The sequence below is a fragment of the Lithobates pipiens genome, unplaced genomic scaffold (genome assembly GCF_037356315.1).
Source record: "Lithobates pipiens isolate NorthernLeopardFrog02 unplaced genomic scaffold, aLitPip1_a1.2 Scaffold_30, whole genome shotgun sequence".
Classification (NCBI taxonomy): domain Eukaryota; kingdom Metazoa; phylum Chordata; class Amphibia; order Anura; family Ranidae; genus Lithobates; species Lithobates pipiens.
Genome location: NW_027507791.1, coordinates 87,182,401 through 87,196,979, shown reverse-complemented (window position 1 = coordinate 87,196,979; position 14,579 = coordinate 87,182,401). Strand labels below are relative to the sequence as shown.

Here is a 14,579-nt window from a genome sequence, read left to right as displayed (position 1 = left end):
AGTTCAGAGTTTTGTTTCATTAAATGCGCCTTATAATCCAGTGCGCCTTATAGTCCGGTGCGCCTTATATATGGAAATATCCCATTAGCAGGCAGCCATTTGCTAGTGCGCCTTATAATCCGGTGCGCCTTATAGTCCGGAAAATACGGTAATGAGTAAAAAATTAGGCATGCTGGGAGTTGAAGGGATTGTACTGGGCTGGCCACAATTTTGACAGTGTTAATTCTTTTTTTTAGGTGGCAGTACTGTGTAACCTAAAAGTTTCCGAATTTGAGTGCCACAATGGATGACAATGTTTTTTTTCTTGTCCAGACACAGGTGGTGGCTGGTTTAACCCTGGTAGATATATCCCTTGCGGCTTAAATTGTCACCAGCATCATTTTTCTTTACAGGTAACAATCATAGAAATAAAAGTCTCAGCATACAAAATGAAAGCAGCCTGTATGCCAGTATTGGATACCTTTTATTTATACTGCATCCTTCTCTTTATGAAATTCTCCTAGTTAGATTTCTGCTGAACCTGCTGGCATCCCTCTGTAGACCCAGGGGTAATAAGCTTGCGTCATTCCAGCTCACATACAGCTGGAAATAAGGTATTAACTATCTTAGCCTATACACTTTTTCAGGCAGTAAAAAGCAGCCAAGGACTTCAGATCTACTGTACATCTCTTTTCTGACAGTTGACTTTTAAGAGAAGAAAGTTGACAGACACACACTGGACATAGAGACACTCTTGCATACAGAAAAGGTTACTGCCTGTGTAGTAAGTCAAAATCTATGTCCTAGAGGAACTGACCTCTAAGAATTATTGCTAGCACCAAGAACAAACCACAAACAATACCAATCCTTTCTCATTAAGAAATGGTTATTAGGTGTTCAAACATGTATGGAACAAGTCATGTAAACCTTCTAATGGGTCATTTATTCTTTCGTTTTAGGTGTATTCCTTATTTAAGCATTTTAGATTTAGATTTTTAGATTTTATTTTTATTTTTAATATTTTTTTTACAGTACTGTCACAAAGTGAAGAGCTTCAGAAGAAATTTAGAGGCCAGCCTCTCTCTGCTTAGTGACAATAATGACCACCGAGTATGAAGCCGGGTACACATTTGTTTTTTTCATTCAACCCCTTATCAGTCTCTTCTGCCAAAAATGCTTCCTCTCCTCCTACCGGTCAGCAGCACATGCGCACCTTAGAGTACATTATGGCACCTGTTATGTGCCACTGTGATTCAACTCCCAAGCACATGTGCAAGAGTGACATCATCATGGCCCAGCCATTCAAATGGCTGAATGGTGTGAACCCAGAAGACAGACAGGATGAAGCTTAAAGCACCCCTGCACTGACAGTGCAGCGCTGGAGGGCTTCCTTTGACAGACAAGTCTGTTATAATGTCCTAATATGCGGTGTAATGTCATTTCGATTTATATAATTTTTAAACTCTTTTTTTAAACTTTCTTCAAACATACAGGTCCAATCTCCCCCTTTATTTTAAATTTCAGAACTGCAATATGTTGTTATCTATAAGACATAAAACAGTTCAAACAAAAATGTGTACCAAAGTGATTTTATTCATCTCCCCTTAACAGACATCATGGTAGCATAAAATGATTTAAAGGAAAGTATAGTGGTTTTGTAGACATTTTCTTCATTAAGGTCAGAAATAAAAATACCATTTGTAGCCATTAAAACACTGCAGGCCAATATTTTCATAGCAATCAGCTGGACCTTTTGTTTTTTTGTTTTTTAAGACAATCATCTTTTAGAGACTGATCATTAGTCTTCTGTAAAAAAAATAAAAAATTAATAAAAATAAAATATGGTGTTTTACATACTATTTGAAGCTCAAGATAAAATATTTGCACAATACTGAATCACGCATCTCTTATCAAATGGCTCAGTCAAAAGTTTCAGTAGGCCAGACAGTAGAGCTGCACAATTAATCGTTGAAAAGTCGCTATCGCGATTCAACCCGACGACCAATTCTTTCATATAACAAGTGGAGAGACTTATCTGCTCTCTCAGCTGTTAAAAGAAAACATTCGGGCAGTCGGCCAAGTTTTTAATATGAAACAGTGTAACCAAGTTTCCTTCTTAGATCAAAAGGATAAACTTCTGTTTGTAAAGAAAAAATCTGGGCAGTGTACCAAGTTTTCAACAACCTGTAAATGCAGGACGTTTAACCACTTAAAGTCTAAATCTTTTTCTGACACTTAAAGCAGAGGGCCGCCCTCAAATAAAAAAATTCCATTAATATTCTTATTTTTATTTAAAATGTGAAAAAAAAAAAAAATTTTACTTCGCAGAAACCCCTGTTGCTAGGCAGTCTTCCTAATCTGCCTCTCCCTATTCCGCTACACTGTTTCTTCAGTTCCTTCTCTTCGGCGTGCAGCCCCGTTGCCTTCTCGGACATGTGCGTGTCCCACAAAACATTCACAAAGTGCAGTAGAAAAAAAAAACGAAAATGAAAATGCCACGAGAATTGTGATCTATCGTCTAAGCAAAAAAAAAAAAATGTGATTCTCATTTTAGCCAGAATCGTGCAGCTCTACCAGACAGCTGTGAGAAATAACCCGCAGAGCTCAGAGAATCCCTTATCGTGCAAAGAATTTTTGCAAAAAGTTGAAAAACGAATAGACCATAAAATATTATCTTGAGGGTGGCCATGTTCCCTTACAAAGTCCCACAGGGCCACTTCTGAAAGCAAGTTCTCAGCTGGGACTACAGGCTATATGCTAGTTTATGCGCACGTACAGACAGCTATGAAGCCTAGCAATGCAAGCCTCACCCCCTACTCCTCCTGCTATGTAAAAGATTGATTGCAACTCTTGAAGCTGGGTCTATGAGGATGGGGCATGGCATGTGATGGCACATGTAGACATGACAAGGGTGATCAAGTGTTGTGCTTCTAGAGTGGAAGTTCGGTGAAGTAATGCAGAGTATACTGGAGCCTGCAGCTTGATAACTACCATGTGTAAGTGCTATCACACATATTTCAAAGAAATACTTCGAGTGGTTTACTAGTAAAAGTAATATATACAAACATAGAAAAATAGATAGACTCTTTAAAACTCATTCACACAGCCGATTACTTCAGTGTCCCGTGCAGGGCCGCACAGCCACGGTGTCTCAATGCAACATCCATGTGGGTGCATGGCACTAAACACATACATGATGAGTTTGGGGATACCCACCTGCACAGGTGCCCACACTGCTACACAATAGCTGTGTCCTTGCAGCTGTATGTCCTAAAAGACATCTGGGAACTGCCAACATGGGGATTCCCCCAACACCTATGCATCCTTATGCCAGCAAAATGCGGCCCTGCACAGCACATGGATGTAAATCGGCCGTGTGAACGAGGTCCAACATAACATTTTTTTTTTAGGTAAATCAGATTGGTTGATATTCAAAATTATTCTGCATACTTGACTGCTTACCTTGTAGTTTCTTGAGGACTGCTACTTCCATTTTTAGCACCTGTTTTGGTTGCTGGGCAGACTCCACTTTGAGTGCCACATTCTCTCTCGTTAACAGATCCAGGGCATCGTAGATTTCTCCAAAACCCCCACCACCAATTTTCCGGAGCTAAAAAACAGAAAATCAGAATGAGTTAATTTACTAGAAACTGAATATATACACGCACAATGCAAAAGTTTGCATAAGATAGCCAAAGTATCTCAGACACTGAGCAGGACAGAGAGCAGTACAAACCAAAAGAGATGACAGGAAGAAGAGCAGCGCCATCTAAGTGTAGTGGTTAAGTAAAAACTATTGATTTTGAAAGTAAAGCACTCACATTAGGAGAGAACTTGTACATTGCCTATCAGAAAACTATGCTGGCAAGAAAATAGTCCCGCTGAGCGGAACATCTATCCAGTTAAAGGTGCTGCAGCAGTGCTGGTGGATTCCAGAGCCCCTGGGCTCACTCGTTCTCAGTGAGGACACTCGGATGACAGTTCGGGTGATGTGGCAGCAAGAGGGCATCCTCACCAAGAGCAAATGAGCCCAGTGGCTCTGGAATCCACCAGCGCAACTGCAGTTCCTCTACCCGGACAGAGGCTCCACTCAGCGGGACATCCATTCAAAATACTATTCTACTTCTACAGCCAACCACTCTACTGCCATGTCTACTAAAACCCCTGCTGGAAAGACTTCAGTCCATTGGGGCTACATATAAGTGAGACTAACATATCTGCAAAGGCAAACCGCACCTTTGTACTTTATTCCCACGCACAGCTGCAAGCTGCGTTACATTTTCGTTACATTTTATAAAAAGGAAAGCAATCCAAGTTCCGATTGGCAATACCTAAAGACACAAGACCACTTTCACGGCCCACTCTGCCTCCTAGACCATATGATGAAAGACCAACTCCAATGAAGGCATGCAAATGCATTGCTCCTTATTCCAAAGAATCCCCTCCCCCTGGAGTCTCAGTGCAAGCGACTATATTACCAAATTATTTGTTGCACTGCCTGTTCCCTGTTGTAGGTTGTTTGCAAAACCTGACAAAATAGTGGTTTTCCACCACTGATTTAAAAAAAATAAATAAAAAAAAAAATCAAGTAAAGTTTATATTTACCATTCTTATCACCCTTAGATGCATACCTACATAGTAGGCAAGGTTGACAAAAATAGGATTTTTGTACTCACCGTAAAATCCTTTTATCTGAAGTTCATTGATGGACACAGCGCCTTTAATCTTGACCTCAGGGTTAGATCTCCACCTTTAGGAGAGGACCAGGCAGAATACATAAAAACAGCAAAAGCTGTACAGTAATGCCCGGGGGGGCGGTCCTACAGATGCACCTTAACCTTGTGGAGGATCAAGTAGGGAGACTTGCATGACAAGGCCGCCAACTCAGAAACCCATCTTGCGAATGTAATAGCCACTAGAAAGACTATGTTCCGAGAGAGTGTCAATAAGGGAATGTCCCTAATGTTTTCAAATGGCGGTTTCTGAAGCACGAGAGCACCAAATTCAAATCCCATGGAGGCAGCGGTAGTCATACCGGAGGGGCCACATGTCAAACCCCCTGAACTAACGTACTCACCAATGAATGAGTCGCCAAAGGTCGCTGAAAAGAGACAGCCAAAGCCGATATCTGACCCTTAATGGTGCTTAATGAAAGTTTCTGATCCACTCCTCGCTGCAAAAACAGCAGGATCCTGGAAACTGAATATGTACGTGGACGCCACCCCATCTACTCACACATGGAGATGTAGGCCTTCCACTTACGATCATAAACCTTCTGAGGAGGAGAACTTCCGTGCCCTCAGCATAGTGGAAATTACCGAAGCTGACAGTACTCGGTCCCTTAGCACCAGGCATTCAACAGCCATGCTATTAAAACCAGCAACAGTAAAGCAGGATGAAGTTTCCGACCTTGCAACAGAAGGTCCTCCCACATCAGCAGCCGCCAAGGAACATCCGCCACCATTCTGGCTGTCAGTGTACCAAAGACATCAAGGCCAATCTGGGGCAATCAGTTTCAACAGAATCCCCTCGGCCTCCACTATGCATAGCAGATGAGTTAGGAGTCTGAGCGGGGGCGGGAGGGAAGGAATAAATAAAGCTGATAATGCCCTCACAGAGTCACCAACGCGTCTGCCCAGGGATCTCTTGACCCCTGGGAGGTCTCCTGGCCACAAACCTCTGTACCTTATGATTGAGCCATGAAATCCACATCTAGCGTGCCCCACCTCAGGCAAATGAGCCAAAATACTTCTAGATGCAGCGACCATTACCCTTGGTCCAGCAGCTGACGACTGAGGTAGTCCCGTCTGCCTGTTTTCTATGCTCGGAATGTATACAGCTGATAGAGCCGTCACGCGCCGCTCTGCCCACTGTAGGATGTGAGCAACCGCCAGTGCTGCAGCCGAGCTCCTTGTCCCTCCTTGATGGTTGACATAGGCCACCGCTGTGGCGTTGTCCGACTGGATCCTGAACGGACGCCCCTGTAGCCTCTGCGACCATGTAGAGAGGCACCACCTGATTGCCCGAAGCTCCAGCACATTGATTGGCAGGCGGGATTCCTCCTGCATCCAGTGACCCTGGGCTGACTGTACGCCCCAAATTCCCTCCCCAGCCAGTCAGGCTGGCTCCCGTTGTGATCACCGTCCAATGAAGAGGAAGGAACGACTTCCCGGACCGAAGGGCCGGAGACCTTAGCCACCAGAGAAGGGAATCGCCGACTAGCTGGCTCACCCAAATTTGACAATCCAGGGATGTCGGAGATTTGTCCCATTTGGACAGGATCTCTCTTTCTGCAAAACTTGAGTGTGGAATTGAGCATTTGTACCGCCTCAAAAGTGGCTACCATGAGACCCAGAACTTGCATGCAGAAATGCAGCGACGACCACCAGCGGGACACCAACAACTGCACCGCCGATTGAAGAGTCTTCAGCTTGTCTGAAGAGAGAAAGACTCTTGCCTCTGAGGAGTCCAGAATCAACCCCAGGTACTCCAGGCACTGAGTCGGCACCAACACCGACTTCTGGAGGTTCAACATCCAACCGAACTCCCAGAGAGTCTGTATAGTGATCTTCACATCCTCCCTTAATTCTGAGGCTGTAGCTGCTCTCAGGAGGAGGAGATCGTCCAGGTAACCCACAATTGCGATCCCTCGTTGTCTTAGCAAAGCCAGAATTGGGGCTAGCACCTTGGTGGAAACCCTTGGCGCCATCGCTAGGCCAAAGGGGAGAGCTACAAATTGGTAGTGCTCATCCCCACACCAAATCATAGAAACCTCTGATGCCCGACGCATATGGGAACATACAAGTATGCATCCTTGATGTTCAAACATGCCAAGAAATCCCCCTGGTGGAGTGCAGCAACCACGGAACGAACCATCCTGAACCTTTGTACCTTCACAAAGCAGTTGAGGGCGTTGAGATCTAGGACCAGAAGGACCCCTTCCTTCTTTGGGACTACAGACAGATTGGAGTAGAATCCCTGAAACCTTTCCGACGTCGGTACAGGTACCATCACCCTGCGCAGCAGGTTCTGTACTGCCCCAAACAGGGACTCCCGACAAGCCGGATGAAGATGCAGGTTGGAGGGGGAAAAAAATCTGTTTGGCGGACAAGAAAGAAACTAACTAACTATCTTGTAGCCTGACGAAACCAGTTCGCAGACCCACTAGTTGGAAAGGAGGGAGGTCCACTGTACTGCAAACTCTCAAAGGCGACCCCCCACCCGAGAGTCGAGTCTAGGCTTGTTCAGCTTGTGAAACCAGGGAGGCTTTAGTCCCTCAGCGAGCACCTTGTCGGACTGGAAACGCTTACCTGCCGTCCCGGGCGAATTAAAAAAATCCGCTTCCGAGTGGAAAAAGGAGGGCCCCTGCCTATGGTGTGGCTCCTTACCCTTTCTGGGCTGTGGGAGCAAGTACTCTTTCCCCCAGTAACATTCTTATGTCATCCAGCGATGCTCTAAATAGCCCCTCACTTTGGAAAGGCAAATCCGCCAGCGCTTTCTTAGATACCTGGTCCGCAGACCAGCATTTAAGCCAAATCAAGCAACGCAGCACTACTGCTGATACTGAGGCTCTAGAACGCAAAGGGGCTGTATCCAGGGCCGCATCACAGACATACTTCAGGCCATGCACTGACTGGTCTGCCAGTTCCACGCAGACCGGAAAAACCTGTTCCTTCTTCAAAACGCGGTGCAAGAACTTGGCTCATTCAGTAAGCGTTTGTAACACCAAGGCTGTGGCTAACAATGGCTGCAATGCTGATCCCACCACCGTAAACATGGACCGGGGAAACGCCTCTGCCCTTCTGTTGGCAGGGTCCTTGAAAGAGGGGGACGCTTACACCAGAATCGTGAATACCTTATTTAACCTGGATACCGGGGGGGGGGGGGGGGTTTCAACGACCGGAGAGGTCAATTTTTTCAAAAAACTCTTCTCAAAGGGGTAACACACTGCAAAGGCCCGCTGAGGGCTTCCCCACTCCTTGTAAATAAACTTATCAAAATAAGTTGAATATGGAAACACCTTAGCAGTGCAGGCCGGCTTGTGGTACCCAAAAGGGGCCGACACCTCTGCAGATGTCCCCGCCGTATCCTCTATCTTTAGGGTATCCCGCACCGCTGTGATAAGTGCTCCTACTAGCGCTTTTTCCTGTGCTGACAGTCATCCTCAATGGACCTGGTCCACATCCTCTGAATTGTCAGAACAGGAGCCACCTCACACAGCGGGACCAGAGTCTGAATCAGAGCTTTCCCCAGAAGATGGTGGGAGGGATGGGGCATTTTTTACCCCCCTTGCGCCCACACACCGCTTCCACCGTGGCAACAAATGACTCCAGGACCACCGACAGAGCGTCCAAAGGCACCGCAGGTGCACCAATTGCTTTAACAGGGATGTCTGGGGAAGAAGCGCCAGCTTCTGACGCCATGCTGGCCCACTATCGCCTGTCATCCTTAGGGACCTAAGGCAAGCAACAAAAAAAAAGTGCCCAGCCTCCTAGCTGCCACAGACTGAGGGGCCCCCCGCAGGACTCGCCACACTGAGCCAGGTACTGCACTGTGCTGCTGCCGTCCGCTCTCCTCTCTGCCTGCCACGAGGTGTCCGGCGCTGTTCCAGGTTTAACCAGTGCCTAGCGCTAGAGTATAACAGGTCCGAGGCTACTAAAAATGGTCGCCGGCCTCCTCAGCAAAAGTGGCCAAAACCGTTCAGAAAATGGCCGCCGGTTTCCAAGAAAATGGCTGCGGCTACAAGAAAATGGCCGCGGTTCCCACGGCGGCCAGTCCCCACATGCAACATACAGACACCCCAAAAAGGCACTAAAATAGGGAAAAGGTGAGCGAACCAACAACCGCCCAGCGCAGCCCCCTGCCAGGACCCTGAGACCACCCAGAGGACCCCCGGCCAGGTACGTTATCCGCACCCCCTATGCCCAGTCACATAGCGGCCCCTTAGGAGGGAAAGGGATAGGGAGAGAAGAAAGGGAGAGGGAGAGACCCTCTAGTCAAACTCCCAGGGAATGCCCAGCTGCTCCATCCTGCTGAAACAGGTGGAACCATACTTTCCCCTCCAGTCGGGACTACTGGACGCATTCCAAGGACAGACCCATCACCCAAGCAGTACAGGGGGGCTGTCGGCCACGGAACACTGACACGGACAGCAGTAGTCTGGTCATGTGTGTTCCCTGGAGCATATAGCTCACCGGCCGCCCCTGGACCAGACAGGGGATGTTGTGGCTGACCCAGCGCACAGCTAAGGTCTGCACATGCTCGATGGCCAGGCTGGGGAGACTACCAGGATCTATATTATCCAGCCTGTCACCCAACCTGGGTGTTGATTGTAGATCGCAGGAATCAAAAAACCGCAGAAAAAGAAAAAATTCCAAGGACCATTGGTCACCACAGGGAGCTTTGTCCTTCTAGACTAGGCAGAAAAAAACTGAGCTGCTGGTAGCAGAGCGAGGGGTTATAGCCAATAGGAACGTCCCCTCTGCGATACTGTACAGCTTTGCCGTTTTTATGTGTTCTGCCTAGTCCTCTCCTAAAAAGGTGGCGATATAACACTAAGTTCAAGATTAAAAGGTGCTGTGTCCGTCAATGAACGAAAGAGAAAAGACACAAGTCCATCAAGTCCAACCTATGTGTGTGATTATATGTCAGTATTACATTGTATATCCCTGTATGTCGTTCAGGTGCTTATCTACTAGTTTTTCAAAACTATTAACTGCTGAAACCACCTGTGAAAGGTAATTCTACATCCTTGCCACTCTTAGCCCTTGTACACACGATCGGAGATTCCGACGGAATGTGCCCGTTCTGAGCGTTTTGTCGGATATTCCGACTGTGTGTGGTCTGCATCGGACCAAATTTTCCAACTTGCCGGAAATATTTTCCGACAAAATGCTCCGATCGGACATACTCCAATCATGTGTAGAGAATTCCGATCGGACAAAGTGCTACGCATGCTCAGATCAAATTCCTACATCAAAGCTATTGGCTACTAGCCTGAACGTAGTCCCGTCGTAACGAAATAACGTCATCACTTTCTGAACGATCGGATTTTCTGACAACTTCGTCCGAGCGTGTGTATGCAACAGTTTCGGACAAAATCCGACGGATTTGGTTGTCGGAATCTCCGATCGTGTGTACAAGGGCTTACAGTAAAGAACCCTCTACGCAGTTTAAGGGTAAACCCCTTTCCTTCTAATTTTAATGAGTGGCCACGCCTTCCGTGAACAATTTTATCCCTATTGTGGTGCCACCAATTCTAAATTGAAATCATATCCCTTTTCAAGCGTCTCTTCTCCAGAGAGAATAGGTTCAGTGCTCACAACCATTCTTCATAACTAATATCCTTCAGTCCCTTTATTAGCCTTGTTATCCTCCTCTGTACTCGCTCCATTTCCAGTACATCCTTCCTGAGGACTGGTGCACAGCATTAAACAGCATACTCTAGGTGAGGCCGGACCAGAGTCTTGTAGCATGGGAGAATTATCGCTTTATCTCTGGAGTTAATCCCCTTTTTAAAGCATGCCAATATTTTGTTTGCATTGTTAGCAGCAGCAGCTTAGAATTGCATGCCATCGCTGAGCCTATCTACTGGGACCCCAGGTCCTTTTCCATCCTCGATTCCCCCCAGAGGTTCTCCCCCCAGGTGAGAGTAGATTGCATTCATATTTTTGACACCCAAATGCATTTTACATTTTTTCCACATTAAATCTCATTTGCCATGTAGTTTTCCACCCGATTAATTTGTTCAGATCTTCTAGCCAGGTTTCCACATCCTGCGGAGAAGTTATTGCCCTGCTTAGCTTAGTATTGTCCGCAAATACAGAGATTGATAGAATTGGTCCCAGCACAGAACCCAGGGGGACCCCACTTTCTACCCCTGACCATTCGGAGTACTACCCATCACCACCGTCGTGGTGCTTTTGGCCAATTATGGCTCAGGGGGTTAAGTCCAACACCCACACTATATAAGGCCACCCGCACGTCAGCCCTGTGTAGTGTGTTGACCGAGAGAGAGTGTAATTTCATTTAGATTGAACAGGCAGGCAATTCAGTTAGCTGCAGTGTAATTATATATATATATATATATATATATATATATATATATATATATATATAATTTCATCCGACCTACAAATGACAGCTAGTGACCGCTGTGGGCCCCATGCCTTTTTTTTTTTATTTGGGTGCGGGGTTCCCCTTCAGACCCAAGGGGCCTGGTAATGGGCTGGGGGGAGGGGCACCAGTGCCGTTTTTCTCAATTTTCATCCATATTGCATTACATTTCATTTTGTGCAGGGACTGTTCTAAACACGGGAAACATGTGCCACTTTACAGGCATACTATAGTCACCCCCCAGGTATGATATTTAAAGAAATATTTAACTTTTATTTTTTCACTTTATGAATTATTAAAATCACTGCTCCCAAAAAAAAAAAAAAAAAAAAAAAAAAACTGCCAAAACTTTTTTTTGCATGGATACATGTCCCCTAGGGCAGGACCCGGGCCTCCAAACACTTTAGGACAATAACATGCATAATACCCATTAAAATTTGCACTTTTGATTTTTCACATTCGGGTCCCATAGACTTTAAACGGTGTTTGAATGTTCACACAAACTTTCGGTCTGTTCGCATGTTCTGCCGCAAACTGAACCGTGGGGTGTTCGGCTCATCCCTACTAGATGGCTGCTCACCTCCTCATACAAGGTTAATAGATTGGTTTGGCAAGAACAATTCTGAATGAATCCATGCTGATTACTGCCAATGAAAATGTTTCATTACTAAAATTTTATTTATAATCCCTTATCCCCTCCAAGAGCTTGCATACTATTGATGTTAGGCTAACTGGTCTGTAAGTCCCAATGCTGTATTTTGGCCCTTTAAATATTGGTGCTACATTGGCTTTTCTCCAATCAGCTGGTACCATTCCAGTCAGTAGACTGTCAGCAAAAATTAGGAACAATGGTCTAGCAATTACTTGACTGAGTTCCCTAAGGACCCTCTGGTGGAAGCCATCTGGCCCCTATTACTTATTAATGTTAAGCTTTCCAAGTCCATTTCGAATTCTGTCCTCTGTTAGCCATGAGGGTGCTTCCTGTGATGTGCCATGAGGATAAAACACTGCAGTTTTGGTTACTGAAGCCACCGCCCCCAATTCCCTTGTGAAGACTGCGGAAAAGAATAAATTCAATACCTTCACCATCTCCCCATCCTTTGTAACCATAAATTTATTGAGCATAGCCTCAAATGGGGTCACCTACAACTAGGCATAGGAAAAGTACCATCATCCAAAATGATATAGAAAAACAAGGACAGGGGTAAGAGTGTGAGGATAGCTGCTGAGGCTAGCCACACGAATTCTCAAGCCCCCAAAATTAATAGTGGACTGTTGGTGAAGTGTTTACACAGAGATGAAGAAACACAGGAACATATAATAAAATATATGACATCAGATTAATACATACAATTCAGCAAAAACAATGGAAAATTGCTTACCCAACAAGTTGATTGCCAGATACAAAACTCGGCCGCTCAAAAAAAAAAAAAGCCAAACCAACCCCCCCCCCCCCCCCCCCGTGGCAGACCAAGGGGGTTGGTGCAGAATTATGCACAAAGTAGACTAATTCTGCACAATCCCCCTGCCCCCCCCCCCCCCCCGCAGATACTTCACAGATACTTCTAGGGGATATCTGAGTATTTGTAAATTGTTTATGCAACTATTTTTAATGTGACCTTTTTATGTCCCTTGCTTTCCTTTTAAAAGCAATAAACTTTTTTACCTTAGAATTTAGAATTGTACTTATTTATCAGTACCGAGTTAGTCCACTATTAATTTTGGGGGCTCCAGCATTCCTGTGGCTAGCCTCAGCAGCTACCCTCACGCTCTTACCCCTGTCCTCGTTATCCTTTGTAACCAGGCTTCCTTCCTAATTTTTTATGGGGCCAATATGGTCAGTACTTTTTATTTTTACTGTTTATATACATAAAGAATTTCTTGGGATTTTTTGCTCTCCTTCACCATGTGTCTTTTGTGTTCTATCTTAACCGCCCTAATTGCACCCTTATATTTCTTGTTGCATTCTTTGTAAAGTCTGAATGCCGACGACACCTCAGCCTTGTATTTTTTTTAATGCCTTCTCCTTTGCTTTTATATGCATTTTTACATAGGAGTTAAGCCATCCAGCACTTAAATTTTTTAAAATATATAATATTTATTTAAGGTGTTATACAGAAAAGGGGTCAAAAATAAGCAAAGAAGTAGTAAATAGAACAGAGAAATATCGAAATTAGTCATCCTCTTTCGCATTTTAGAAAAGACAATATCGTTAATCAGTGAGCAGTATCTATCCTATCTTACGCCGCGTACACACGATCGAATTGTCCGGCAAACAATCCGGTAAACAATCCGCCGGACTTTCTAACGAACGGACTTGGCCACACATGGACAATCCAAAAGTCTGGCGATTTCTAACGCGATGACGTACAGCACATACGACGGGACTAGAAAAAGGAAGTTCAATAGTCAGTAGCCAATAGCTTCCTTCGTACTTGCTTCAGAGCATGCGTCATTCTTAGTCTTAGTCTGCCGGACTAGCACACTGACGAGCGGATTGTCCGCTGAAAGCCAAGTCCGGCGGACAAATTTTGAGTCAAAACTACTTTCTAAGTACGCCGGACTTTACGATGAAAAAGTCCGCTGGAGCCCACACACGATCGAAGTGTCTGGCGTAATCCGGTCCGGCGGACAATTCGATCATGTGTACGCGGCATTAGACTAGTAAACCAATAAGGGTTCTCCTTAGTCCTGGATAATCGATCCCTGTGGACATTCCCTCTCCCTCAAAAGGGAAGTGGCAGGAGGGCCTGTTAGTATCAAACAGTATCCCCATCAAAAAACAGAACCCACTACATATTTGTTAAACTTGTGATGCAGATGACCCGAAATAAGGAGCTTTGGGGTCAGCCAATGCTAGCAAGGCCGTGTCTAAGCTGGGTGAGACTGGGAACATCCCGGAAATGTGGTCCTTTCAAAGTGCCCAAGTGGAATCCGATCTTTTCTGGGTACCCCTGCAGGTGGACAGCCACCCCTCCGCTTCCAAATTCTCCCCCACATCCCCAACCCATTCCACCTCCCTCAGTATGCTTGGACATTTCCAATAAATGAAGATTGGGCGTGTAGCCGCATTGAAGAGGTGGAGGAGAGCACTATGTTTATATCGTGATAGAGGTATGGGGGGGGGGGGGGGGGGGATGTGAAGGAGGAAGTGTCTCGATAAGTCAGGGATATCTACCCCAATACCATCAGAAATATGCTTACTGACCATAGCCCAAAAGGGTTTCAGTATGGGACAATCCCACCATATGTGGAGAAGCCTTCCTCTCTGTCCGCAACCCCTCCAGCACAAATCGGAGGTCGATGGATAGATCCTGGCCAGGGTCAGCAGTACAAGATACCACCATGAAAGTATTTTATAATTATTCTCTTGAGTCTTTGACTCCACTCAGCTTGAGTTTGTTAGGTGATACAGATGGTCCAATTGTTCATTAGTAAACTCACACCGGAGGTCCCTTTCCCACTCTCTAATGTAAACTGGTTTA

General features: G+C 45.5%; 1 protein-coding gene across 2 annotated transcripts in view; it reads right to left on the bottom strand.

The window, feature by feature from the left end:
• Positions 1 to 14,579, bottom strand: part of TTBK2 (tau tubulin kinase 2) — a 218,997-nt gene that overhangs the window by 91,379 nt on the left and 113,039 nt on the right. For both annotated transcript variants that reach the window (XM_077464563.1, XM_077464564.1), the window contains exon 3: positions 3,442 to 3,589. In XM_077464563.1, the coding sequence (XP_077320689.1) occupies positions 3,442 to 3,589 (148 nt within the window). The remainder of the gene's footprint in view (positions 1 to 3,441; positions 3,590 to 14,579) is intronic.